Source organism: Hakea prostrata, chromosome 2 (assembly GCF_041222555.1).
Source record: "Hakea prostrata isolate BN-2017 chromosome 2, UWA_Hpros_2, whole genome shotgun sequence".
Lineage (NCBI taxonomy): Eukaryota > Viridiplantae > Streptophyta > Magnoliopsida > Proteales > Proteaceae > Hakea > Hakea prostrata.
The window spans coordinates 69850744-69878381 of record NC_142601.1 but is presented as its reverse complement, the minus strand read 5'-3'; the positions used below and the strand labels follow the sequence as shown (position 1 = coordinate 69878381).

Below are 27638 nucleotides of genomic sequence, written 5' to 3'. Positions count from 1 at the left end.
AGTTATTAAATTAAAATGTTATTGTGTGTAGCTAGCAAACATTTCTAATAGGTTTACACGTTGTAATTAATTTATCCTACCCAAGCCCACTCCCCCGGCCCAAAAATGAAAAAAAAACTATAAATTGACAGGATATACGCATATACCTTATAAATCGTTTTCCGCGAGAATCTTTCCGACGAGTCACTCACAAGCCACAACGATCATCTCTGCATCATCTGCCTTGTCTACAGCGAAGAACAAAGAACCGATTCCAAAAGATACAGAAATAAATAAAAACGAACAGATTCCTCGGCTATACTAGTCAATCTCAATCGCCACGCCCGCTATTGAACCTTTCTAGGGTTTTGAATTCTTAGGAGTTTAGGTGTTTCTCCTTGTTGAGTTTGATCAGGTACACTTCGATTTCCCATCAATGGAAGGAGCTGGAATTGCAGAAGAACAAAATGTCTATTCTGTATGGGCATTACCGCCTGAAGACTTGACTCAGAGGTTGAAAGCGGTAATGAAGGATCTGGCATCGGAATTTGAAGGTCCCGAGTTTGAGCCACACATCACCGTCGTCGGAGCTATTCGCCTCACCAAGACTGACGCCCTTCAGAAGTTCAATTCCGCCTGTGAAGGTCTGAAATCTTATACAGCTCAAGTAGATTCGGTGGCTACGGGTACTTTCTTCTATCAGTGCGTCTTCCTTCTCCTCCACACTACTCCTGAGGTGATCTGCAATCATTATTTTTCAACCAAGTTACAGAATATGAATTCTTAGATTTCAGAATCAATTGTTTCAAATGATTCATCTCTTATTTATGGATCGTAGTGATGATTATATTAAATTTTTGTACTTTTTTGTTATCTGATGTGGAGATCATTTCGATGTGTAGGTGATGTCAACCGGTGAGCACTGCACTGCCCACTTCGGATATAAGACTTCAACCCGTGAGTCACTTTAACACTCTTGTCTTTGATTCTGTTTCTTAGAAACTCAAAGAAATATTGATTATAAACTTGGAAGTCATATTCAATTTTATGATCCTCAGTTTGGTACGGGAATCCTCTGTTTCCTTGTAGTTGTTGCTGAGATTTTATCTTTGATCCTTAATAACCCACATTAACTATTGACCAATCAAAGATTTCAGAGGCTTGTTAAATTATGAGAAACTGAAAAAAAGAATATGAGAACTAATAGTCAATTGCTCTTCCATTCGAATTGGGTACGTAAGTGTTGTAATCAGAGTAAACTCAACTAACTCGTTATTTGAGACATGAAGGTAGTACAATTCTAGAGCTACCCAAACTTGACAACAGAGGAGTTGTCATGTGACAGAGTGGAGAAGAAATCAAATTTTCTGGACCCCCATCTGCAAAAGTGCATCACTGAGGCAGAAATTGCAGTCTTCCTCTCAAAAGTATTTTCTGAGAAATTCAATATTCATATAAACTGAAAAATTTTCCTGCATGATTTAGGATGTATAAAGTGAAGAGACGCATCTGAAATGTTTTATGATTTTAGTACTTAAAAGGAAAACGTATACATTAAGTGTGTGACAGACTATGATTTGTGGTGTCAGTTGCAAAACATCAAATAGATAAACTTGGACCAAAGATAAGGATGGAGAGATGAATGAATGTCAAATTTAGGAAAGATAAAGTAAGGAATGGTCACACTACAAGCTAATTTTAGTAGAAGCTCCTATACATAAGTTACAATGAATCATTTCAGATGGATGATGTGTTCGATCCTGTCCAAGAGAGCCTTTGTACAACCATATGGAGTGCTTTGCATCAAACTAAGAAAGCCTGGCGAGACTAAAAATGACCTTAAAAAATGTGGTGAGGGGAAGACATTCATATAATCAGCCATGTAGAAATTATGATCATGAATAGAGCTGATTGGAGGGCACGCATCCATGTAAGTAGACTTCGTGTGGATCAGGTTGAGCTGATTGTGCTGATTGAAAAATTTTCAGATTTATGTTTATAGGGCTTTGTAGTATTGCAGGATATATTGTTTTAACAGTTATAATCCATTAGTAGGGCATAACCTTTGCTTTTGCTGATCAGTGTGTTTTGGTTTTCACATGCTAGCATATATGCCACACTTGAGCCTCCTCTATGGGGATTTAACAGAGGAGGAGAAGAAGAAGGCCCAGGCAAAAGCTAAACTCCTTGATGAGAACATAAGCAGCCTGAAGTTCCAGATCTCCCGTCTTGCCTTGTACAAAACTGATACTGAAGACAAATCCCTCAAATCCTGGGAGAAGGTGGCTGAGTGCTGTCTTAATTAGCCGCTTCTTCTGTTTATGTGTGAAAAACAGTTAAGAGTTCATGGTTTCTTATGTCAAATCTTTTGTTGAAGTTCTTCTCATGCAAACCTGAACTGCAATATATGCATGTTTCTTATGGTGAATATTGATTGTTGTCTTCAGTTTTAAATGCTTACTGTGATTAATAGTTGTCTATACAATCGTATCAAGCAAACTTAAGTAATAGAATTCTGTACTCCCATCTCACCAGCAATGTTTCTGTCGATGGATCTCTTACAAATGATGAAGCTGTCCTGAGAGACCCCCAATACCAGGAGGCCATTAGACATTTTCAGAAATCTCTCAGAAGAAATATGTAGAATCACTATTACTCTTCAATTGTGAGTTGTGACCAGCAAAAGAGACCTAGACTATCTTCATGATACAAGACTACAAGAGTTCAGGATCAATCAGAGGGTAGATTTCTTGCCAGATTGGACCAGTTAGCACGGTTTAAACCAAGCAAGGAGAAAATGTGGTTATAAAAAGGAGAACCAAATCATAGGGAAGAGGTCAGGCTCAACTCTCTTTACGGTATCTAATAGTTGTCATCCCTTAATGCATATAAATTTGCTAGTTCAAATAAAAAATAAGAATAATACAAATTACACCGGCACCCCCAAAACATATTTTGATAGGGATATTTTTTGAATTAAAAGAAAATAAACAATGATTTAACGGTTTTCAGTGACAAATTTGGCTAATTTGTCTAAAAAAATTTAGCTTTGGGGTGTTTGTGTTTTTTAAATATAAATTGGGGATGTCAATTCTTTAAAATCTCTATTTTGAGATGTCAATGCAATTTGCTCATAAAAAAATGTCATGCATAAGTCTGGATGGTAGAAGACCTGTGCTCCCCCTCACACTTCTCTCTCACACAAGAGGGGTGGGCCACTTTGAATGCTAACAAAATGAATAAGAGATAAGACCTTTAGTGGATTCTTTATCGGTGTCACCTCTATTGTGTGGTGAATGAGTGGAAAGGGAGCACATACCTATATCTTGAGGACTAGAGAATCTGAACTCGTCCTGCACTTATATAGGATTTTTTTTTCTTCTTTCTTTTGGACAGGAGCTTTTTACACAGGGAGGGGAATATTAATGATATAGTGTGGCTGAATGGGTATGATGCGACCTCCCCGTTGTAAGAGGTTGGGCTTTTAATCACTCTACTAACCCACCATTGGCTGCACCTAATATAGAATTGAGATCCTTGTGTTGTGGCTTGTAAGAGGGCGTCCAGCCGTTGGATGCCCAGCCCGTGGTACCAGGGTTGGTTACCAATGCCCTACCCCACGCCTGCCCGGACGCACAGGATTTGGATCCCTAGCTTTGCATATCTACCAGCTGAGTTGCTCTCCTGTGTTCTTTTACATTTCAGTTCGTTCAATGCGAATACTTTATATGCAATGTTGACTTTGTTCCATACACGATCATGTATGGAAACCGAACCCTTCTCTTGAAAAAATTAAAAAAATGTTTTCAGAGACGTAAAGCCACGACCAAGTGATCGCCACGAGCATCTCTGCGATTTCTATATTCAAATATAAAGTCTCCTTCAACTCTCAGCTCTGGCAATGCGCTCTATTGAAATACTTCTTGTAAAAGTTGAGGCATCGTCTCTTTGTTGAGTGTTGAGTGTTGATCTTGTGGCCTTCGATCTCCAACCATGGAAGGAGCTGGAGTTGCAGAAGTAGAAAGTGATTATTCGGTTTTTGCAGTACCACCTGAAGACGTTAACCAGAGGATAAAGGATTTGATGAAAGGTCTGAGATCGGAATTCGGAGGTCCTGAGATCGAACCACACATCACCGTAGTCGGAATGACTCGTCTCACCAAGGCCGACGCTCTTCAAAAGTTCGAGTCCGCTTGCGAAGGTCTGAAACAGTATCCGGCACAAGTAGATTCCGTGGCCACGGGAACTTTCTTCTATCAGTGTGTCTTCCTTCGCTTCCGCACCACTGATGAGGTAATTATATGCAAGTATGAATCGCAAGCTTTTATCAAATTGAAATCATGGATATTCGTGATCAATAGGTTCAATTAATGATTTCTTCTATTTCATTCCAAACAAAAAGAATGAAAGAACTGGATGCCTTTGATGGTTCTCCGTAATTCTGATATGCTTTTGATCTGGAAAAATCTGTGGATGTAGGTGATGTCAACCACCGAGCATTGTACTGCCTGCTTCGGATACAAGACTTCCAGCCGTGAGTCTCTCGCTACGCTTTTGATCCAATTACTTGAAAATCTTTATAAGTATTGATTTGTGAACTGCGAAGTCGATTTCTGTTCTCTTTTACACGCTACTATGATAGTAGGTTTATACTCTATATTCCTTATGATAATATATAGTAGGAACATCATACTTCAATATTTCTTACTCGCAAAAATTATGCCATGCTGTTCTTGATCTTTGGTACAAAAGCCATAACTAATTAAAGATTAGATCTGTAGGAAATTTATAGGAATTAAGATCAAAGCAGAAAAACGATCGAGTAAAAGAAGAAACAGAAAAATAAGGAGAGACCACTTAAAAGTTAAAACAGAGATCTCTATGGTTCATCGTCAAGAGTCTACATTCACGGCTTCCACTATTTAGATATAGAGATTACAAAATCCTCACTAACACGTCTTGCAAGGAAACACCCTATGCATATTTTCTCGTGCGATCCAGTACAGAGAAAATCTAATCCTCAAAGAACAAATTGCCTCAGTATGGAAGACGCCCAAAAAAACTTGAGTCTGGGGTTCTATCCAGTTTCACTTAATGAGCAAGGAGGCAACCTTGTCTCCACTGAAGCTTCATGATCACAATATTTCTTGGATTAAACTTCACCATAACAAGGAAGTGAGAACTGAAAAAGAGAATATGAGAACTAAACGAGTCAAGTTGCTTAGAATTTTAGCATGATATGATAAATGACCTTATCGGCAATTATGAATGTAGTAATCAATGCAAGAGAAAATAGTTGGAAAAAACTCACAACTTAACAAATGTTTCACTCAGGAATTGTTACCTGCTTTCAAGAATCAAAAAGTTATTTGATATTTTATATATTGGAAAAAGAATTTAGATTATGTTTATATGGTTTTATCATATTGCAGGATCTATTATTTCAACAGTCATCATCCTCTAGGACACCATCTTTTCTTTTTCTTTTTTCTTTTGTTGAACCCAAAAAAAAAAAAAACTTTTCTTTTCTTTCCTTTTGCTGATCAATACATTTTGGTATCCTTTCTTGTAGCTTATATGCCACACTTGAGCCTCCTCTACGGGGATTTAACAGATGAGGAGAAGAAGAAAGCTCATGAGAAAGCTATACTTCTTGATGAATCAATAAGCAGCCTGAGCTTCCAGATCTCCCGTCTTGCGTTGTACAGAATCGATCCTGATACCTGGGAGAAGGTAGCTGAGTGCAATCTAGGTTAACCACGTCTTTTTTAAATCTTTCTATGTTTAGGACTGGGTTCTAATATTTTCTTTTAAAGTCCTTTTTTCCCCTTATTTCTTTGTTTTAAGTCCTCGTCAGTGTGTTACATAAAAAACAAAGAGAAATTTCATAATCATACCATAGATGGAAAAGTCCAAAATAGTCTTTTATTTGATATATATATATGCACGGCTATGCACAGCAGAGACTGGTGCACAGCAAAAGATGTTTACTCCATCATTTATCCCCACACCAGACTTGTGAAGAGATTCCCACTTGAGCGTTGGTGAAGGATATTTAAATGCCATGCCTATACTGCTGTTAACCTGCATCGGCAAAACCCAAATATCCCAATAACAGTACCCATATATACATATCCATTTCTTGAAAGGAACCCCAGGATAAACGCATCATATGTACACTAGAGGGTTAGTTCAAGGGAGCAAACAGTGCCAGAAATCAGAATGGATGATGGCAAGTCTTTTTCGTATCTCTGTTCTCGCCCTCTACATACATTGACTCCCCAAATAAATGTGCCATTGTTGTTTTTGCCTGGAAAACCTTCAAAGTAATTGTAATTCTCACTAGATAAGTCGCTAGAATAGTCTCGGGTAAATAATGGATTGGCTAAGCATTCTAATTTTTTACGGCTTGGGATCATTACATGCAACAGGCTTCATTCCAATTCCTACTATAAAAAGGAAAATTAGAGAAATGACATGACAGTTTTGGGCTTGAATTACAAAAAAATATAATTATTGTTAAGGAAGTTTTGAGTATACAAAATTGGACAAGCCTAAAGAGTACAATTTTTTTTTTTTGATAACACATATACAGAGTAAATGCACAATCCTGTAATTTTGAAAAGAGAGTATTCACTATTTCTTATTTTTGGGCCGCGCTGGGGCGGGGGGAGGAGTGAAAAGAGTCACTGTGTTTAGTAGATTAGTAAACCTAAGGAGTGAATGCACAATTCTTGTACAGGAACTGGAATGTGACTCATCACGTAGCTTCGGGCATCTGAAAGGAAGCAACAGATTGACAGCTTGTTTCAACCCACATTATATTAGGGATCCATTTATGAGCGACGGACAACGGAGCAGGAGATGATCAAGATCACAATATTTCACACAAAAACAGAAATACCATAATCATTATGGAAACCCCTCGTATCGCATCACACTCAAATCTGATCCTAAACCTAACCACCACCACACCCCCCCCCCAAAACAAAAAAAAATGACCTAGGCTTGGGAATTTAGTTTGGTCAAAAGCCCAAACACAGCGCCCAAGATGTTCACCGTGGATTGTAGCAACAATGGCTACCTAGGAAGCAATAGCTGGTGAAATGGCTATCATCCTTCTACCCTACCACCATTAGTGAATATAAAACCATTACCAATATGTTATGAAATGTTACAATGAAATTTTTGGTAATAAACATATCATAAAGAGCATGGAACAAACCAATTGCTTACCTTTTTACATGGTACCTTGATCACTAATAGCATATAATGCCTTGGAAGTAAGGAAGGCCCGACTCAAAATAATCACAATTCGCAGAGGTGGGATTACAGAGTTGAAGGGGGAAAAAATGAATTCTAATCGTATCAAGACCCAAAACTGCATCAGCTGTGGACGGCCACCTAATCAGGCAACTTTCTGCACTAAATAATATTCTATTCTCCACCGTCCACCAAAACATAAAAACTTGTAATAAAAACTTACAAAAAGCACTTGGTTTAGGCCAAGGATCAAGAGAACATTCGCAGAAAATTGTTTGCATACGCCATTGGCTTGACATCCGGATGTGGCTGCAAGTTAAGCAAGCACAAGGAGAGTTGGTATTTAGACAAGTTGTTGCTCTTAAGAGAAAATTTCTGACTCTAGGAGCCCATATAAAATCAGAGAGTAACAACAAGCAGATGTTACTAACCACTGCTGAAAATGTAACGATGTTCGGCTTCATGTCAGGGGCCTCAAACCTTATGAAAGCACCCTTGTTACCCATCTGCATCATCCAGCAAGACATGTTACAGTCGGCAACACTAAGTCTGAATATAAAACGGGATCACTGTACTACAAAGTGATCGACATCTAGGTGACTAACAGCAGCAAGCCAAAAATAGTTTACAACACTGGTATTACTTTGTATTTAAAGACCAACTATGCACAGGAAAAAAGAAGTATCATTTCATAGACACACATATACTGCCCCTTCTCTCGCCTTTTTAAGTATAGCACATTCTTTCAGTTGAAGAGTAAACTCCTATAATTTCAAATGTGTACCATAATGATAACCCTTGGGGTGGGCATATTAGAAAGTGTCTTTCAAATAATTTGTAAAATTAGATTTTACCAACTTTTGAGAATATCACAATCAAAATCAAAAAGGTCACAACTCCCTAGTTCCGTTCCTCGGTTTCAAGGTGCACCGTAGAGATAACCAGTAAAGTACACATTCCTGTTTATGCATATTGACACCTTAGGAGTTTTCGTAGTTTCTCTCACTTCATCAGTTTTCAATTGTCCAAATGTAAGGATATAATTCTCATTTTCACACAGGCTTCCTACATGTGGTGAAGAAGCATGTGCTAGACCACCCAGTACAAGCATACGTCATTCATTCTCACCTACTTCTTCAATGATAGGTTGACAGCAAAACAGTGACGTTAACGGAAAGTTCTAGATTTGACCAAGGCTAATCCAAAGGGGATCCAGCTCTGGTATTTCAAGTTTCCAACCATCAGTTTTCACCGAAGTAGAAGTTTAATAGGATGGCATTTATGGTCTAACCAGATTGAACAAACCAGTGAAATCCAGCTTTTAAATGCAGTAAACATTGGATCAAACCCACTCTCATGTGCAAGCTTAATCAATTTAGGGCCTTTAACATGTTATAGCAGCATTCAAAAATCAAAGATGTCAACCTTTAAATTGGTCAAGACTATCAAAATTTCCATAAAATTATCATAACCTGTCAGAACCAAGGGTTTCCTTTAAAGTGCCCAGCATAATTCACTTTCATAACGATTGATTGTTTTGTGAACCCTTAATATAGCTCCCAAATGTTGCTGTTTAGTCTCAATAAAACTGTTTTACGTTGAAGACAAACATTGTCCATAGTAGTAGGGTGCAAGTTCGATCTTGGTAGGCCCAAACCCACCCTAATCCCAAAGAAGGTCTAAAAAAGCAATGTCCTTGAAGGTGGCTCAAGGCTAGAAATTTCCAACCCTGAGTTCAAACAAGCTGGACCAGGCTTAGGGTATCAAGCCAAGTCCAATCCAGCTGAGCTATGTTAATACTAGAAAGTATATTCATCATAAAACGTAAAACACATTTCACTAGATACCACTTATGAAATGCAATAACAAATCATAAAGCATGGTGATGGATGGAGGTGGATGAACTAAAAAGTATCTTTGGAGATGTTTGTAAGAGAGGATCATATAATAGTTGAACAATGTGGAGAGATCTTGGGAAACTTGATGAGATCTTGGTAGCTCGACGAGATCTCAAAAAACTTGACACAGTCATGGAAACTCGAAAACATTGACAATCTAAAGACAAGAACAAACTAGATATAGCAAATGCATGGTTATTAAATAAGTCAATCAAAAATATTTTAAGAATATCAACCTCTGAAGTAGGAAGTAACATACTCAACAGTATTGTATTGGACTAGGCCAGCATGGTGTCTACAGCTTATGTATTATCCATTGTATTTGGATAGTGTAAGCTGACCCATTTAGTTGGGACAAGGCTTCTACTTGTTGTACTTAGATAGGATGCCTATGTAATATGCACTGTGCATACTTTGCTGTATCTACCGGTCTATAGTATAAACATTAGGACCTTCAAGTATTTATGTCCCACAACATTCAAATAAGTTAGAGAATAGGCAATTTCAGCATTTGATGTTTAATACTAACCTAGGATGCAAAACTAAACCATAAAGTATTGAAGCCACTATGGCCATTTGACCACTGAAACAGCAGTGCCAAGTGAAGAGGGGGGGGGGGGGGGGAAGGAAGCAGGAGCAGCACACGAGATCTTTGGAAACTCGACTTGGTTAAAATGGCTGTTCGAGACAATTTATTTGTACCTTGAGATAGAACTTGCCACATTCAAATTCCTACAAAGTTGAATGTCTGAAGTAGAGGCAATATCAATATTACCAAGAGATGTTGTTCACACTTAGTAGTGGATTCATGGAGACAGAATAATGTGATGTCCTCCACATGAAGGTGTATAATATTGTTAGCATATATCTAAACTTTCAAGTAACCCAAATGCAGTATTAAAGTTTCTTTCCTACTAAGTATATGCCCAACATTAAGCTCAAAAAGGCAGTCAGATCATTCCTCCTTTAATGTTGATTTTGGTGGTCTCCTTGTCCAACCCAGATGAAGTAAGCTCCTTCCAGAGGAGAGTTGATGCGGTTGCACTAGAGTGGTTGGACTCATAAGGTGGGCTTTAGAAACCCAAAACAAAATCAACTTGAATTTCAGGTGCAATATAGACTGGAAGTAGTTTAGTTTGTTGTTGTTCTTTTACTTTGCACTTTTTTATTTGAATAGTTTGCATAGAGAGACGTTTAAGTCAGAACCCGTTTGATAAGCTTTTTCTCACCTAAAACATTTTTCCGATTCTATGCTAAAAAGACGTTTTTGAACCATAAAATGGTGAACCTGTTCCATAACTCTTTTTTCAAAGGCAGAGGACAAGTTAGAAGATAGAGAGTTGCAGGTTGCTCTCCACTTTTTTGTTTAAGCCTCTGCCAAATTTTCAGGAAAGATGTTTTAATTAGAGTTGATTTTTTCATCTAAAAAAGAAAAAGTTTTGAAAATTGGTGAAACAAGGTTTTTTTCCCTAATATTTTAATGCGGGCACCAAACAGAAGCTAGTCAGTTTTGTCGGCACATAAAAACAGATCATTAATACCCAGATGGAAGGTTTCGTTTCTTTGTCCTGCTAGTGCAGAAAAACATCAGAAACAAGGAATACAAACATTACTTACTGACTTGCATTTCAATTAAGAGTCTTTGAATGCTTCTTCTCATCATATAGCAACAAACTCAAGGTCTATTCTTGCGTCAAGAAGTACCATATAGGCATCAAGAGGAGAGTCTTCCAGTGGCACTATACCAAAGCTTTTTAGCAACAGAAGTTTTGGGACTTCCAGTCCAGGTGGTGGTGGTTTCAGACACCTTTTTCTGGGATAAATTATTGCCTGTTCCTTAAGTACTGTGGAATGTTTACTTTGCCCCTATGTTACTGTATGTGGAGCAAACCATGATGTCCTTTAACTGTCCTGTTTGTTTTGTAAAGGAGGAAGACTCTATTAATGCCCTCCTTAAGTACATTTCTTGGTGATGTATTTTCTTTGATGTTAGAAAAAAATTTTAAAATAAAATAAAAATCAAGGCCTAGAATACAAAGAAATAAATATGACTATGTTGTGGCATGTGGGAAGGACTCTAGTCACATGGAGTTTAGAACTGTCCCCTGCAATTGAGTTTCAGTGTCACATATCTTGATCTCTGATTAGATCTACATTAGTACGTCAAAACAATAACAACAACAGCAAGCCTTGTCCCAACTAGATGGGGTCGGCTACATGGATTCTTACCTTCCAATCAGTTCTGTTTTACACCACACTAGATACAAGGCCTAAGCTATGTATATCTTTTCTCACCACTTCTCTTAAGGTTATCTGAGGTCTACCCCTAACTCTTCTAGTCCCTTCAAACTGGATTATATCACTTCTCCATACAAGGGCATTTATAGGTTTCCGTTGAATGTAATCATGCCACCTCAAACGACTTTCTCGAAGCTTATCACTTATGGGAGCAACTCCCAAACCAACAACTCTAATATGATCATTCCTTATCTAATCCTTCCTAATTTTGCCACTCATCCATCTTAACATCCTCATTTATGCTACATTGAGTTTATCCATATGATTCTTTTTAATAACCCAACACTCTGCACCGTACATCATAGTTGGTCAAACAACGGTCCTATAAAATTTTTCTTTTAAGTTCTAATGGAATACACCGATCACACAAGACCCCATACGCACCTCTCCACTTCAACCACCTTATTTTAATTCTTTGGAAAACATCATCCTCTATATTACCTCTTTTATTTATGATTGAACTTAAGTACACTTTGAGGAATCTCCTTGTCGTCAAATATCACCACAAGACCCCATACGCACCTCTCCACTTCAACCACCTTATTTTAATTCTTTGGAAAACATCATCCTCTATATTACCTCTTTTATTTATGATTGAACTTAAGTACACTTTGAGGAATCTCCTTATCGTCAAATATCACCACCTCATCGTCCGCCCGATCATGACCAAAGTTACAAAACTAGATATTATGTCCTCATTCTACTTAGTTTAAAGCCTCTTGATTCCAAAGCTGCCCTCCACGATTCTAATTTGGTATTAATCCCCACTTGAGTCTCATCAATCAAGACAGTATCATCAGCAAAAAACATACACCAAGGGACCTCATCATGAATGTCTTTGGCCAATTCATCCATTACAAGTGCAAATAGATACGGGCTTAAAGTTGATCCTTAATGTAGCCCAACTATAATTGGAAATTCATTACTTTGTCCCCCACTTGTTCTTACACTTGTCACCAAACCATCATACATATCTTTAATTATGTCTACATATTTACTTGCAACATTTATTTTCCCTAGTACGTGCCAAATTAAAACTCTAGGAACTCTATCATAAGCTTTTTCGAGGTCAATAAATACCATATGAAGGTCTACTCAGTATTGTCAATAATTAACAGAAATGCATGCTTACTTGCTTAGGCTGAAATAAGATGCCAACAGGCAAATAAATAGTTTGATCTGAGCATGGGCTAACAGCTACTTCTATGGCTAGGCATCCATGTCGATTCAGTTATGTTGGTCTCTCATGCATAAGATAAAATCAGATCCTCACCCCCCCCCCCCAACCCCAGAAAAGAAAAAGGTAAAAAAAACACAACAAAACAAAAACCTAAAACAGACACTAAAGAATTTTCCCTTAAAAAGAAAGGATCCGATGGAATTACCTGATCACAATAGTTTGGTGCTGAAAATACTGTAATAAGTTTCCCATCATGCTCAATCTCATATCCTTCATCCTTTACTTCATGAGATCGGACAACTAGATCTGCAAAATGAGAAGTAATTATTAATAAGGAGTTCTTGAGAAAAAAGAACATAGGAAAATTAACAAAAGCAAAGTCATGCAAGAACTCAAGACAAATTACCAAGACTGTTCTCCTGCAAAAATCTTTTTGTTACATCTGAACCAAAAGATAGACCTACACCCCTCTTGCTGGGGCCTCTGCCCGGATAAGGTTGGGGATCGCTCCACAAAAGTTCACACATTAACCCTGCAAGAGAACAAATTTCAATAAAAAATGACAAACATTTGTCCAATTGAAGTTGGGAAAAAAAAAGTTCAGATCTTCCATTTTAAAGACTTTGTAACTCAAGAAAATTTTCACCCACGAAAAAAAACTCAAGAAATTTGCTTTCTCTGGAGCAGAAAAGAAGAACAACTGTATCCATGAAAGTGCTAACATGCTTATGAACTGTTTAGTAATTTTTTCATACAGCTCCATTTTCTTTAAGTTTCTTATTACTCTTGCATTCAATTTAGTGTTATGGTGCCAAGATCCTCATCCCCTTGTTTCCCTATTGATTATTGTTTAGTTGTGCTTACCAGTAGGACTTATGTGTCTATTTCTCTACTTTAGCTGTCTTTACACGCATGATTAATCAGATTTCATGTGCTGCAAATTCCTTACTTTACTATCTGTCAAGAATAGGTGTTTAATTCTAAGAGTCTAGTAGCCCACTTTGTAGGTCCCCTAGTTTCTAGGGTTTCTCCTACATCACCCCTTTTCTCCAAAAGCCTTCCCACATAATTATGGATTGACCCAATCCAAAAAATTGTTTAGCTTCTTTCTATCAATCCTAGGCATTCTTTAATTTATTTTTTTACCTTTCTGCTGGAAGATTCTGAGGAAATCTTAAATTCTAGGCAATATTCCTAAGAAACCCTACTGGATTTACATCACCTAGCTTCTGCCTTTTAACACCCAAACCAAAATTTCAAGCACCCATATTTTCCCCCAAATTTGAATTGGCTCTTATCTGGATCTTGGCTATTGACCATCAATCTTATTAAGCCTACATCAGATAAACCCCCCCCTACATCAATCTAACCTAACCTTAACAGTAAAACCTAGGTCCTACCAACCCCCCCCCGGGGGCAACAACCCTACTTTGACCTAAAACCAGTTCCTGACACAGCCAAACTTACCAGATTACCAGTTCTTCCAGTCTAGACCAACATTAGACAACCGCCTTGTACACTGGGAACACCCTTCGTTTACATTATGGCAATGCACAAGGAAAATAACAGTTCAATAAAACAGCTCCAAATCAAAGTTACACAAAAGGAATAAATAATAGAAAAAACATATACATGTACCTTCCTCTGGAGGCTCACAAAATCGGTCAATCGCTTTAATGTCGGACAGTTTCACTTCATCAACGCTGAAAAGACCCCCATGAACTACAAAGATCTTTCCATTTAGTACATGGGCTAGAGGTAAACAACAGAATACTTCAGCAAAGAGTTCAACAAACGTATCACTCAACTTCGACTTGACCTCGCCTTCAAAGCCATATATCCTGTTCATGCTCTTACTCTCATGATTTCCTCTTGATAAATAAATAGCTGAAAATCAGAAAAGAAAAGCAAGGGAGGGGGGGGGGGGAACGATTAAATAATACTTAAGGGAAAAGATACCTCATAAAATCCAGGCAGAAAACCTAAAAGAAAGAATTGGCTAACAGGAAAAACAATCAGAAGCTACTGTTAAGCATTCAATAAACAAACAAAATTGACACAAATAAATACATAGATTCTTTTGATAATGAAAAACACAACAAAAACAGTTATGTCAAATTCCACAGATCTATCCAATGATAACCAACCACAGACCAAAATCAGTAATGTCATTTGAAGGAAAACTACCAGCATAATCGGTCTCATTACAACCTATCGTAGTCATCAAGGTGCCACTCTTTTTTTCCATTCCATACTAACATTTCTGTGTTTGTGTACATGGTTATCATACACCATGTTACATCTATTAAATTATTATGTAAACTGCAATTGTGTTACTAACTGATATTGTAATTTTGTGATTATGCAATTATGTATTTCAATTGGGCAATATAACTGTGAATAGTTACATCTATATTCAACAGTTCATTTACGCCCAGGGCCCTTTATTGCCTTGGCATGCAACCTCCCCCCACCCCCTGGAAAGGAATGAGGCCCCACCACGTTTGATATACCATCTATATCCATCAATGCAAGTTGCAAGAGAAGTCTAAAGCAACAATTATAAAATCCAGTATTTACATGGTACAAAAAGGAAGGCAAGGTAAAATATAAGAAGCAATTAACTACGGTTGAACTAAAAGCAGATGGAGAGATGGTACCTGCTGGACACATGCATTTAAATGCAAATAGAGTCAGAATAACCTCAAGGGAAAACGACCCTCTATCCACAAAGTCACCATTGAAGAGATAAGGATTGTCTTCAGAGGGAAGTCCATTGAGCTCAAATATATTCAACAGATCAAAGAACTGCAAGTTATCATAATAAAATACATAAATAATAGGTCCCACATCTTCTGAATCAATAATCACATACATATAAGAAAGCTGGTTATGCAGATAAGTCACATAAAGTGACTTATTTATTGGGAATAACCCTTGGGTTAGGATATATTAGTGTTGGGCCTCTGATGCCGTTGGATCTTCGAATTGGACCACTTTAATGGACCAGAACTATAGGTGGACAGTGAAAAAACAACATGACTTCAGCAATCTAGGTAGAGTCACATTTTAAGTTAGTTTTGAGTTGGTTTCTTCATTACTTCAGCTTTTTAGTCAGTTTGTGTAGATAGGGTTTTTTTTTATATCTTTACAAATTTGCCAGGACTGCACCCCCACACATATTTGATGAATGAAACACAGGGGAAAAGATATAGCTTGACTTGAATAACAAAGTTGTGCCAACATATAGCAGGAGCTAATGCAAGGATAAAGGGATCATAGAAGAGAGAGAGTAGCATCGCGCCATAGACAGTCTTAAAAGTCAAACATCTAAACATATTGCAGAAAACAAGAGTAATGGCGGACTGGATAGAGAAGAAGAAAACAATAAAGAAACCTGAGAAGAATCAGAGTTATAGCATGGGAAGAGGGAAAAGAACACTCATAAGAAGAAGAAAAGGGGAGCTGCAAAAGTACAAAGCTCAAACTTGAGTTCATTTTTTCTATCCCATCCTCAATAAGCCAATTAAAGGCATTTAAAATATAATGAAAGAGACATACTTCAATAAGAAATAAACAAAAATATTTATTCACATCCCTTCCCCCCCCCCCCAAAGAAAAAGGGGAAAAAAAAAAAAACCTACTACAATGAGACTAGGCGCAATTTAAGACCAACTAAATCTGATCCTACCAGAACTCTTGGCAATTTAGAACTAACTAAAACTGATCCTAGGTATCTTACCCAAATTAAAAATCTGATTACATAATTATCCCAATGAGTAAATAATAAAATCCTACATTATCTTTAAAACTCCCACACATAACAACACCTCCTATTTTATCTCCTACGTTATTGTTCATGTTACTATAGCATGAACAGTAACTAGTTGTGATGCATCAAAGAGGCATTGAGTATAGGTGCCAACGTTGAGCCCTACCTGACCATGCACATCACCACAAACAGTGAAATGGTTACCATTTGAGACAGTAACATCAACTAAAGAAGGCAGGGGACGAAGCATTTCTCTTGTTTGCAGTACAATCTGATATGCATATCTACATGGTAAAGTTCAGGTTAAATGTCAAATAAAGTCAAAATAATAAATATATAAATAACTTGATCACAGGAAAGCCTATCATGAATACAACAAATTAAGATTATGATCCAACAATGGCAATTGACAAATACCTTCTATGTAAGCACTTCTGATTCTTAAAGTCATCCATCATTTTCCTCACAAAATCCAAAGTTACATGATCTCCCTCAATCCTTGCACCAGAATATTGTGGCTCGACCTCTGCAATAAAAAAATTACACAGATATACAGTTTAATGACATAAATGAAGTGCACTAACAGCATATCAGAAGTGCCAAACAGTGGCTAAATATCCTAACAATGAAAGTTTTCATATCCATCAAAATGTATAGTTTCAATCAAGGAACTGAATTCCAAGCAATTGCTGTAACTATTTGTAGATGAAGTGTAGTCAAAATTTGACTATCTATGGTATGGTTACATGGATACCACGAGAAATCTTTCCAAAACTAGCTTGTTGACCCTATTCTGGTATCTTTTATAAACACTTCCATGAAATGTGTTCCTCGAATTCCAGTTTCAATTGAATCCTCTATGACTTGAGTACCATTTCAAAATCAAAATTAAGCTTAAGGGGAAAATGACATGGACAACATTCATGTAATTAAACACCTCCATGGGTTAAGACACTATTTCCATTTTCAGAACACTGAAAATTAAGTTAATGAATGGGATAACAACAACAATACTCACAGGCTTGATTCTGGCACAACAGAATAACATAAGATGACTCGAGGCATCATATAACAGATTATGCTCCTTGATATGGAAAAGCCAAATGATGCAAGCATTATATGTAATGATAGAAATTGCAATACGTACTAAGCCTTTATAACACCATGGTAATGACTAATTTGTCAGGGTTCCTGAATCCACAATATTCATGTTTCATCTTTTCACCTTTTTATTTATATAAATAAAGTATCTTTTAAAAAAAAATCAGCCTTTAATAAATACAGACACTACTGCAGCTTTTAGCAAGGGCATTCTTACCAAAGGTTTACTTGAGCCAAGTGATCATTAATCAACAAAATTATTAGCAAAAAGTACTAGAATCAACTTGCTAACAAATTACAAGACCACAGCAGGGGGAAAACGATGATTTTGGAACATCAAAGCAATTCACATACCTATGGTATGATAGTCTATTGAATCAGCAACTGAGTGTGTTTCAGTGTCATTTCTAGAAATGGCTTCATTAAATTTGAGCTTCATCACAGCTTTCTCACATTCCTTCAACTTCTTTGCAGCATCAGGATCATTTGGACAGATTTTTTTAAGCTAAGGCATTTGCAGGAGTGAGATAGAGTTAAAGACAATGTCAACCATAAAACAAAATAGAACAGACAATGACATATCAAATTAAATGCACAAATAGCTCAAAGTATAAATAGGTTTCTAAGAGTTCATGAATTCATATGCAAATTGTGGAATCTATGATGATCTATAACATGGTTGTCAACACGGTAAGGCGACCAAAGTGATTGGGGCTCTGCCTAGGTGATTAGGTGACAAAGTGGAGCCTAGGCGGCAATAAGGCGACCAAAGTGGTTGGGTCAAAATTTTTCAATACAAGTACTTTCTATAATAACCTAAACAAGCATTCAATAATCACATTCATCCAAAAAAAATAGATCTCATTATTCCAATTTCCAAGTCATTGTCTATTTAATGATTCATTGATCCTCAACGTTTAGTATGGCTAATGCTTCACATTTTGTTGCCGACGGACACGGGGTCCTATGTCACTTTGGGCCTCAGAGTTCCTTTGCAGTTTGGGCCTCAATTACAAAATGATTAACTATTAAATTTATATACAGCTATGTAGAATAAATTTTAGAAGAAAAAAAGTTGTTTTAGCATCTAGGCGGCAATAAGGCACACAAGGCGACAAAGCGATAGTGTCTACGCGAAAAAGCAGTAAGAAAACAACACATCAATTAAGCGGTTCAAAACAAGGCGGTTGAAAATGTGAAATCCCTCACAACCCTAACTCAGACGTCTATATTGTAGGTCCGAAAACCTGAAATGAAGGAAGAAGACAGCTGTGGGCCATCCCATTTTGACCCATTGGATCTGACTTGGAACCAATAGAAGTAGATGGTGATGATTTTGTGATAGAAACCTTGTCTGATTTTGGAAGAAGATGCAACTTAAATGATGACAGACTTGGTAGATGGACTATGAATGCGATGATGACACAATTGGAAGGGCCCATAAAACCAAGCAAGATCCTTTCATAACTTGGAAAAGGACCCAAGAGGAGTTTGTGGCTTTTGGAGACCAAAATTCGGTTTCTGGCCAAAAGGTACAGGTTGGCAACCTGCCTTGGTCGCTTGGGGCGACCAAGCCAAGCAACCAACCATCCCCGAGACAGTTTGATACTTCTTGGAAATTAGGTTTCCGAAGCCCTATATATTCGAACTTCGATCTAATTCAAATCACTTTGTCATTTAGCTATTGCAGAACGTCAAAAGAACCTAGAGCACTCTCTCCAAGGCCAAGGAAGATCCCCAAGCATCCGTGAGATTTTTCATTCAACGAATCTTCTTCTTCAAGGTTAGCAAATACTCTCATTCTTTTTAAAGTTATTCTCTCTATTGATTCTACCCATTATTGTGATTGTGAGGAAAGTCTTATGCTACTGTAATGACTTATTCTTCCATCCTCATAGTCATAGAGTGAATCCCTATTCACTTTATTCCTTCTGTGAACATCACGGTGTGATTTCGGTAAAAGCCTAGCATGACCTTCATGATTGTATTCTCTTTTGATTTAATTGATTTCTAATCCATCCTAAATCTATTTCTAAATTATTTTCAGACATTGATCTATTGTTTTCTAAATCCTAGAGTGAATCCCCATTCACTCTAGTCTATCCATGAAATAATGCGGATTGATTTCAGATGAAGCCTAATATGTGATTCATTAGGTTTTTATTCCGTTGACCATGTTTGATGCCTAGATTTTGTTAGATAGTCTCCTAATATAATTTTTTTCCTATTAATTTCAGAGTGTTTGTAACTCAAACAATGAGTTACCGATCAAATCTAGGTTTTACTGTCCGTACACAAAAGGTTTGGTCGATTGCCTTGGTCACCTCAAGCGACCAAAGGGTACAAGCACAGCAAGTTGCCCTGTTTCAACTCCGTTTCATCTTCATTCCTTTAGGGTTTGTTCCTAATGTTAAATCCATGTATGATTAGCGTTTCTTTGGCAACTTTGAACATATCCTTCAATCTATTCTTTGGAGATTTCAAATGGAACATAAGATGAATACGTTCACTTACAATTAACATAGATTACATTCTTAATTATATTAGAACTTGTATGCGTGATCTAATTATTATTTTAGGACTTAATCATTATTGAAATATCTCTGTAACTTCAGAATGTGATTCATTAAGTTGTTATGGATAATTGTAAGGATGTGATTGATTGTAATGTGAATGGATTATGACAAGATGTATTTTCGGAATCATATTGTAATGTGATTGGTTGTAATTGTGGAATGGGGAATACGACTTGGGCGTTTCTATCTGGGGACACCAGCGAAGGTGGCATGGGACGCATTCCTATGGTGCCCTTTGGCGCTTTCCATGATTACTAGATGACATTACTAAGGACTTGTCTAGAAGCGTTTGGTTAGGAAAACTCAAATCTCACCCTATCCGCGTGAATATTGATGTCCAGTGACCCGTGGCAGCGATGGGGATTGTGGGCACTTAAGATCGGTATCAAATCCGTGAGAGGACGCAATCACATTGTGGGGGTCATTCATTGGTAAGGTCGAACATAATAAGCCTGGGCTCATGAGTGCTCAAGACTGGTACACAACCATGAAAGGACATGAGAGCTTCCCGTTTATTATATGTGGATAACCAATAGGGTTAAAAGTCCAAAGTCCGAGTTGGTTGGAGCCATAAAATACGATGACTCTAAGGGAAAAATACCAGAAATGACTGACAGGGGCACGGAAGGGAAGTATCTGACTTCGAGATTGATATGACTCAGTAGATGACATGCATTGGGCTAAGTATAACCCTGATACATGCCAGTACTCATACCAATAGTGGAGTGAGAAAGTGATGACCTAAACCCCAGACATGGTGATTGTTTGAGATGGATGCTCTGACCCAACTACTGAGGAGAACCCAAAAGACGTGCTTAAGAACCACGAGGGAGAGTGACTGAGACCACCCAGAGGAGTATGGTGTTCAATCTTAATGCGTGTCTACCATTAGAGACTAGCATATGTTAGAGTTAGAAGCATACTTGCATACTGCCTCGTATTATATTGCATCATGCATTGTTCTAAATTGTTTGTAATTGAACTACTTGCTGAGTTCTTTTGAGTTCACCCTTCGGGGACAATGTTTGTTAAATGGTTATGCAGGTGAGGAAGAGATCCTGAGGAAGAGATCCTGAGCTCCTGTGATGAGGACTCTTCCCTATATGAATACAACTATAGAAACAGTGGGAGAAGATAGTGGGTCGTGGTACGACCCAATTACCAGTTTGGACTACTATGACGGCAACCATTAATAACGATAGACATTGTCTTGTTCGCCATTAGGAACGTGACCTGGATGTAGATCCTCAGATGCAAGTATACAAGCCCAAAGAGAAAAAGGCGAAAGTCAAAGAAGAACCGATGGAAGACTTAGATTAGTTCTTAGACTTCTTTAATTTATTTGGTTGCAATACTTCAGATTTTGATCTACCTTTCCGCATTTGATTTTAGAGTTTATTTCCGCTATACTCTATACTCTGAATATATTGGTATCATTTTTTCCACACTCTAATATTCTTTTGTGATTCTTCTGAGATCCATTTATTGATTGTTTCTTTTTAATTACAAGTAATACAATGATTTGTTCTTGCTTTTGATTATACTATTGTACTATGTGGGAGGATGATTGAGAATTGATCTTTGGGACTGAGGATCATACCTCCGAGTATTGCAGCTTAAGGTACCAGCTGGGGGGATGTGACAAAAAAAATCGCCTTGCCTAGGCGGACGCTTTGACAACTATGATCTATATCGTTGAGTCTCAATCACACAAAGTACCAAAATTGGTCAAAATGTGACATTTGCATCTAATTGATAAGAAATGCCGGATAAAAAGGGTTTTGAATCAACCCAAGCTAGAATTTTCACGAAGTCCCAAGTAAAACCACTACATATCAATATGTAAGTCTCAGTGTTTAAATTCTCATATCCCACTGTCACCTATTTTCATATTACATTAAGAATTTCATCAAGTCATGAAAAATATTTGATGGAACATTTATTAGTCAAAACAAGAGAATGGCAACGAGATACAAATATTATTCACTAGCTAAAGAGCACAATTTCTTAAAACTGGAAGAAGAGGGGGGAAAATTTGCAGTCCACAGAATATCAGAATCAATAAAATACTCACTGAAATTATGAACTTAAGCAGGCAGCATCAGGTGCCAATGCAAGGTGACAAACACAATTACTAAGGATTGGGAGGGGGAGGAATTATATATGCAAATAAATCCATGACCCTAGATGCGTCTAATAAAAAATACAAATTCCTTCTTTCAGAAGAAAAAATAACAAAATAGAGTGAAAGAAGTAGCGAAAAAGATATTGATGCCTCTAGTTCAACAAAATATATGGCTTTAAACATGACTGAAAGGGGAATAAGTTCATGTAGCCGAACCATTGCAAGAAAAGGCAAACCTCTGCATCTAATATTCATAAACTGCCACATCTTCCAATCTCTAGGATTTCACTTAGGCTTTGTTTGGTTGCAATGGGAAGATAAATTTTTAAATAAAAAAATTTACATTTTGTAATCATGACTCAAGTAATTGCAAAAGCTACATAATTTTATACCATAATTGGTAATGATATATTTTACACACAATTCATAATTACTTGTTAAAATCAAAGGGAAATGGATGCAAAGCAAAGTGAAATTTGACAACCAACTGTAGAATTATTTGGAGTTAGTCATGTAATTACATAAAGTAACAAATACAAATGATTCAAGAAGTTTCTATTTTAGGTAGAAAAATTCCCTTCTCTTCCTTTAAATTCCCCCGCAACCAAATGAAACCTTAGATAATAAAACATAAAAAAATAAAAGAAACCACAAGACAAAAGAGCTGATACCAAATCTCAAAACAATCCCAATTACTGAGGCATAAGTATGCACAATATCCCATGTCATTTGGCTACTCTTGAGGACAAATAGTTATCCAGAGAAGCACAGCAAGCCTTCAAACATCAATGAAATTTAACACACTGTTTTGTCTTCACTATTTTTTCCCCCTTCCCTACTAATTTTGTTACAAGTTGGTCAGAAAAGAGATTGACTTCCATTCCAGTCAAAGTGGGAGACAAGTTGCGATCCAGCACACAACTTATTACGAGTACAGATGTCTTCAAAGAATCAGCACACCATGAAACTTCTGTTGGTCAATCATTAAGAAGACTAGAAAATATCATGCATTACATGATGATGCGCCATGTGACTACAAGCTTAAATATCAAGCACACAAAAGAAGAGATATTAAGCAACACAATCATTGAGTGAGTTCATTCACTACGTGTGATTCATAGCCAAACCATCAACACACAAAATATGCACTAGTTTTTTTATAGTAAAAGGTAAAGATCAAGCTTCAGAAATTGTTAACAGGAACAAGATCATAACAAAGACAATTCAAAGGTCCTTTGAGATCAAAATACCTGCTGAAAATCCTTTAAAGCTTCCTTAAATTTCCCCATGGCAAGATATGCAGCGCCTCGCCTGTAATAACCCTGTAACAAATGCCAAACTTCAGAACAAGGCTAAAGGAGTTATTTGGTGCCAATGGCCTGATGGGCAACAATATTTCAATTGGAAGATCATGCCTTTGAATAGCTAGGATCAATTTCAATAGCCTTAGTTGCATCCTGCACAGCACTGCCGTATTCCTCCAATTTGGTGTGGGCAAATGCACGATTCGCCCAGTATACAGCATTCTGACCATCTAGTTCAATGGCTTGAGTGTAAAGATCAATAGCTTGAGAATACTTATGAGCTGAAACAAAAATTAGCACTGTTAATATGGTTTACTCAAAAAGTTACTTGTACAGTTGTACCAAGGAAAATAGAACATTCCTCAAACTTTCAACACTTACTTAAAAGCTACCATAGTACAAGGCAAACAGAAAATTTCTCAAATTTTCAACTGAGCAAAGAATGAATACTGACAGATACAGGATAATAGGTAGTTTATGATAATCAATTCAAGTTAAATTTGCAAGAGATGAGCCTATATCCAGTAATGCAGGCTACAAGGAGTGGTACACCAAATTTGTAAATATAGTTTCACCCACAGAGTGCAAAGATATAAGCATAGAACAAGATTTACCTTTAAATGCTTCATTGGCCTGAATTTTTTTTTCTTCTGCTCGTCCAATGTCTGAATTTGTTGAACCCATGCTCATCATCTCATAACGTGTTGTATATGTTGACTGTACTACGTCACCAGATAATAGATCTCATTACCATATCCTTAATCTGAAAACAGTGGTGTAGCAATTTACGTGAGAAGCATTAGAGGTGCCATAGTAACTAATATAATAATCATATAAATTTAACCCACATAAAACAGAGTGCATTTTTCCATTAAGATAAAATGCCCAAATACTTCATCATCAATGAGGAAAAGAACTGGGCACCATTACTACAGTTTATTCTGCTAATGATACCAAACAGAGGACAAGATTTAACAGCCAAGTGCAAATAGCTGGAAAAAGGTCTTGTTGATTTAGAAAAGTGTTTTCCAGTCAATTGTAATTAGGACTGCTTCACCATTACTAATCTTCAGTTGGGCATTTCAACGGTACAATATTAAACCACTAAATGCAGCTTTTGTGATTTTTCTAATTTTGAGAATCTAAAGGTTCAAACTTCAACATTTAAAGTAATTGTTGCTAAATAACATATTAAACCACAAAATCCAGCTTTTGTGATTTTTCTAATTTTGAGAATCTAAAGGTTCAAACTTCAACATTTAAAGTACTTGTTGCTAAATAATTTTGACATTGTAGGACACTTAACATAGCCCTAGAAGATCAAAAGCCACCTAATGAACAAACGCTACACCTACTTATGCAAACAGAGCAATTTACAAACAATTAAAGCATTCATGTAGTAAACAACGCACAAAGACCTCTAATGCAATTTTTGAGCGCATCTAGATCATTTATTAAGTAAAATTGAACATATATGATTGTTCAATCACTATAAAGCTTTGATGGAACTCGACATTGTGACAGTGAAAATGGTATATCTCCAGTGTATTGAAGATATACCTCTCCTGCATATCCCCAAATATCATCCAAATGCAGGATTAGATAGGGTGAAATGAGCTCTGAAACGCCTATGTGCCACAACTTCTCCAAATCAGATGATGCATAAGAACTGAAGAGTGTTCACGGAAGCAAGACTACGCAGCACTGAATTTAATTTAACAACTTCTTTTTAAGAATATGAATATGACATATATATAAAACGGGAAACTAAGTTCAGAGAGGTTTTCTAACGAATTCCACATGCCAAGACTGAGAGAAACAAAAATAATAAGAGGGGGGAAAACAACAACAACAACAACGAACAAACAAAAGGGTTTTTCCACCACACTAATTCAATTACACCTTTATAAATATCAATTGTATTTATGACACCATATAGTAAGGATTCCAGAATTTTCAGTAGTACTAAAACTTGTTAATCTTTGAGCCATAGTGGAGCCGTTTAAATGTTGCATCCGGGAGAGACAAAAGCATAGGTTAAATAAATTCCAAAGTTTAACAAACTCTTCCGCCACCTTCACTTTTTTCTTGTAATGGGAAAGAGAGATGGGAAGACCGAAGTTTACACTATCAGATTCGAAGGGGAAAAGAAACTAATTTAACCATCACAATCGCAAATATCCAGAAGCTCGGAAGAACTCCAATGAATCAGATAGAACTCAATAGCTCTCTTTTGAAACCGATAGACCATATAAAGCATTCCACATATTGTGTAGAATTCCATAACGCTAAACCATAGATTATAGTGTTTCGAAAATGAGAAGACCAATGAACAAGATCCGCACCTACGAATCTTCGTTATCCACTGTTAGTTCTTCTTCCCGGGTTGTGGATGGAGCGAAAGAGCTGAACGCTGGAAAAAGAGAAAACCCTAATTTAGGGCTTTCCCTCTTTTATAACGGTTCCACGAGGCAAGATACTCGTGAGACGAAGACTAGAAGTCTAGAAGAGACGTAAGAAGTTGCACAGTTGCACCCACATTTAAAAAGAAGAAGGAAAAAAAAGAAGTTACAATAGGAGAAATGGGGAATTAAGAAAGTGACAGAGAGAGAAAGAAAAGAACGGGTAAATTGTAAAAGACAAAGAATCGTGCGACAATCCAGGCAAATTCTCTCCGATTAGTTTTCGTTATAACTTACGGAAATTCCGATCTGACGGTTCGTATATAATATATATTCCAGGTGTAGTCTTCTTTGCTTCTTGATTAACCTCTCAATGTTTTTTTCTTTTTTTTTTTTCAAGGTTAGTGATTAACCTCTCAGTTGGTAAGCACCACACGGGATCAATGTTGGAATTACGCTGCATTTGTTTGCTAGAATAAAGATTCGGTGGAAAATTTATTGACAACGCTCCATTTTTTATACTTTTCTTGAAAATGTATATTGTTTGGTTTTTTGGGGTGAAAAAGTGATAAACAATTTTCCTTCAATCAAAGAAAATTGTCTGCTGAGGTGGCAACCTAACTTTCCTACTCCAATGCTTTTTAAAACCCCACAAATTTGATAGAATTTTGTGAAAAAATATTGAAAAGTAAAAAGTAAGATTTACCACTATCACTTTTCTACAAAACCCTTTCATTTATTTTCCTTCTCCTTCACCTCATTACATATGAGGCTCACATATATTTTTTTTCCCACCCTACCGTTGCAAACAAACGCAAAGTTTGTGTTAAAAAGACAAAATTCCGTATATTTAAAATTTATATAAAATAAATAAATAAATAAACTTGAAATATTGCATCAGATGTGCATGTGCATAAGTAGCTAAAATGAATCTTAGATCCAACATTTTGATTGAAGAAGTTAAAAACTAGTTCAACAACGTAGGGTCACTCGGTTGATAAGATCAACATCTCTTAGTGAAGATTTCGTAGGTTTAACTCTTGTTTGACGGTGTATATAATATCCTCATCCCTTGTAACAAAAAACAAATTTGTATGAATAAAAAGTATAAGTGTGTTTATTCGATTTCTTGTCATATTTGTGTTGATTTGTAGAGTCTACAACTGACCAGAAAGAGATGTGAATAACTAGATTGTGTAAGTTCTGTTTGCTTTAGTATATCAAGGACTTTGAGAGAAAGCAATTAACTCTTAAAACTAGCAATTAACTAAGGGTGTCATTGAGTACCGAAACCATTTAACCGTACCGAACTGTGCTGTCTAAACCGCATTGTACCGTACAGTTCAAAATTCGATACTATACTAAATTAAGGGATATAAATGTAATTTTATAATGAAAATACTTCACACTTACCCCATCTATAATTTCCTATTTCAACTTTTCATTTCATCCTTCACTCATCTTCTTAGATTTACTTGCTTTGTCTCTATTAATATCAAATTATATCAATTGTTCGGTTGCAATTTCATTATGATCTTAATGAACTAATAACAAAAGTGGCATGGGTTTGTTTGTACCAAAAGCGTACCGCACTAGATACCGTATTTAAACCGTTTTCTTGTACCGATTTAATACTGAAATCATATTGTACTGTTTAAATTCAGTACTATACTATTCTGATTTTCGGTATTCAAAGTTGGTACCTTACCGATTGACACCCTTACAATTAACTCTTAAAGT

At 36.7% G+C, this 27638-nt stretch overlaps 3 protein-coding genes across 3 annotated transcripts; 2 read left to right on the top strand and 1 right to left on the bottom strand.

The window, feature by feature from the left end:
• The first annotated feature begins 169 nt into the window (after nt 1-169).
• On the top strand, nt 170-2955 carry LOC149026152 (cyclic phosphodiesterase-like). The gene is made up of 3 exons (XM_089146402.1): nt 170-715; nt 882-936; nt 2086-2955. The coding sequence occupies exons 1-3, from the start codon at nt 416-418 to the stop codon at nt 2283-2285; spliced, it is 555 nt and encodes a 184-aa protein (XP_089002528.1). The 5' UTR covers nt 170-415; the 3' UTR covers nt 2286-2955.
• Nucleotides 2956-3848: 893 nt separating this feature from the next.
• LOC149026151 (cyclic phosphodiesterase-like) lies at nt 3849-5868 on the top strand. Its single transcript, XM_089146400.1, has 3 exons — nt 3849-4272; nt 4459-4513; nt 5552-5868. Exons 1-3 carry the CDS (start codon nt 3973-3975, stop codon nt 5734-5736), a joined length of 540 nt encoding a protein of 179 aa, XP_089002526.1. The 5' UTR covers nt 3849-3972; the 3' UTR covers nt 5737-5868.
• A 1129-nt stretch (nt 5869-6997) lies between these two features.
• Nucleotides 6998-26020, bottom strand: PP5.2 (protein phosphatase 5.2). Its single transcript, XM_089146399.1, has 13 exons — nt 25842-26020; nt 24111-24259; nt 23608-23777; nt 23443-23514; nt 17846-17996; nt 16808-16916; nt 16557-16674; nt 15279-15426; nt 14257-14505; nt 13025-13150; nt 12824-12924; nt 7674-7748; nt 6998-7551 (listed from the first exon to the last, which is right to left on the bottom strand). Exons 2-13 carry the CDS (start codon nt 24187-24189, stop codon nt 7492-7494), a joined length of 1458 nt encoding a protein of 485 aa, XP_089002525.1. The 5' UTR covers nt 24190-24259; nt 25842-26020; the 3' UTR covers nt 6998-7491.
• Between the last annotated feature and the right edge of the window lie 1618 nt (nt 26021-27638).

Coding starts and splice junctions, on each gene's coding strand:
- LOC149026152 (XM_089146402.1), top strand. CDS start 416: ATGGAAGGAGCTGGAATTGCAGAAGAACAAAATGTCTATTCTGTATGG. Junction 716..881: donor TCCTCCACACTACTCCTGAG/GTGATCTGCAAT, acceptor TTCGATGTGTAG/GTGATGTCAACCGGTGAGCA. Junction 937..2,085: donor CGGATATAAGACTTCAACCC/GTGAGTCACTTT, acceptor TTCACATGCTAG/CATATATGCCACACTTGAGC.
- LOC149026151 (XM_089146400.1), top strand. CDS start 3,973: ATGGAAGGAGCTGGAGTTGCAGAAGTAGAAAGTGATTATTCGGTTTTT. Junction 4,273..4,458: donor GCTTCCGCACCACTGATGAG/GTAATTATATGC, acceptor CTGTGGATGTAG/GTGATGTCAACCACCGAGCA. Junction 4,514..5,551: donor CGGATACAAGACTTCCAGCC/GTGAGTCTCTCG, acceptor CCTTTCTTGTAG/CTTATATGCCACACTTGAGC.
- PP5.2 (XM_089146399.1), bottom strand. CDS start 24,189: ATGATGAGCATGGGTTCAACAAATTCAGACATTGGACGAGCAGAAGAA. Junction 17,997..23,442: donor CTTTAAAGGATTTTCAGCAG/GTATTTTGATCT, acceptor CAAATGCCTTAG/CTTAAAAAAATCTGTCCAAA. Junction 12,925..13,024: donor TTTGCAGGAGAACAGTCTTG/GTAATTTGTCTT, acceptor CTCATTTTGCAG/ATCTAGTTGTCCGATCTCAT.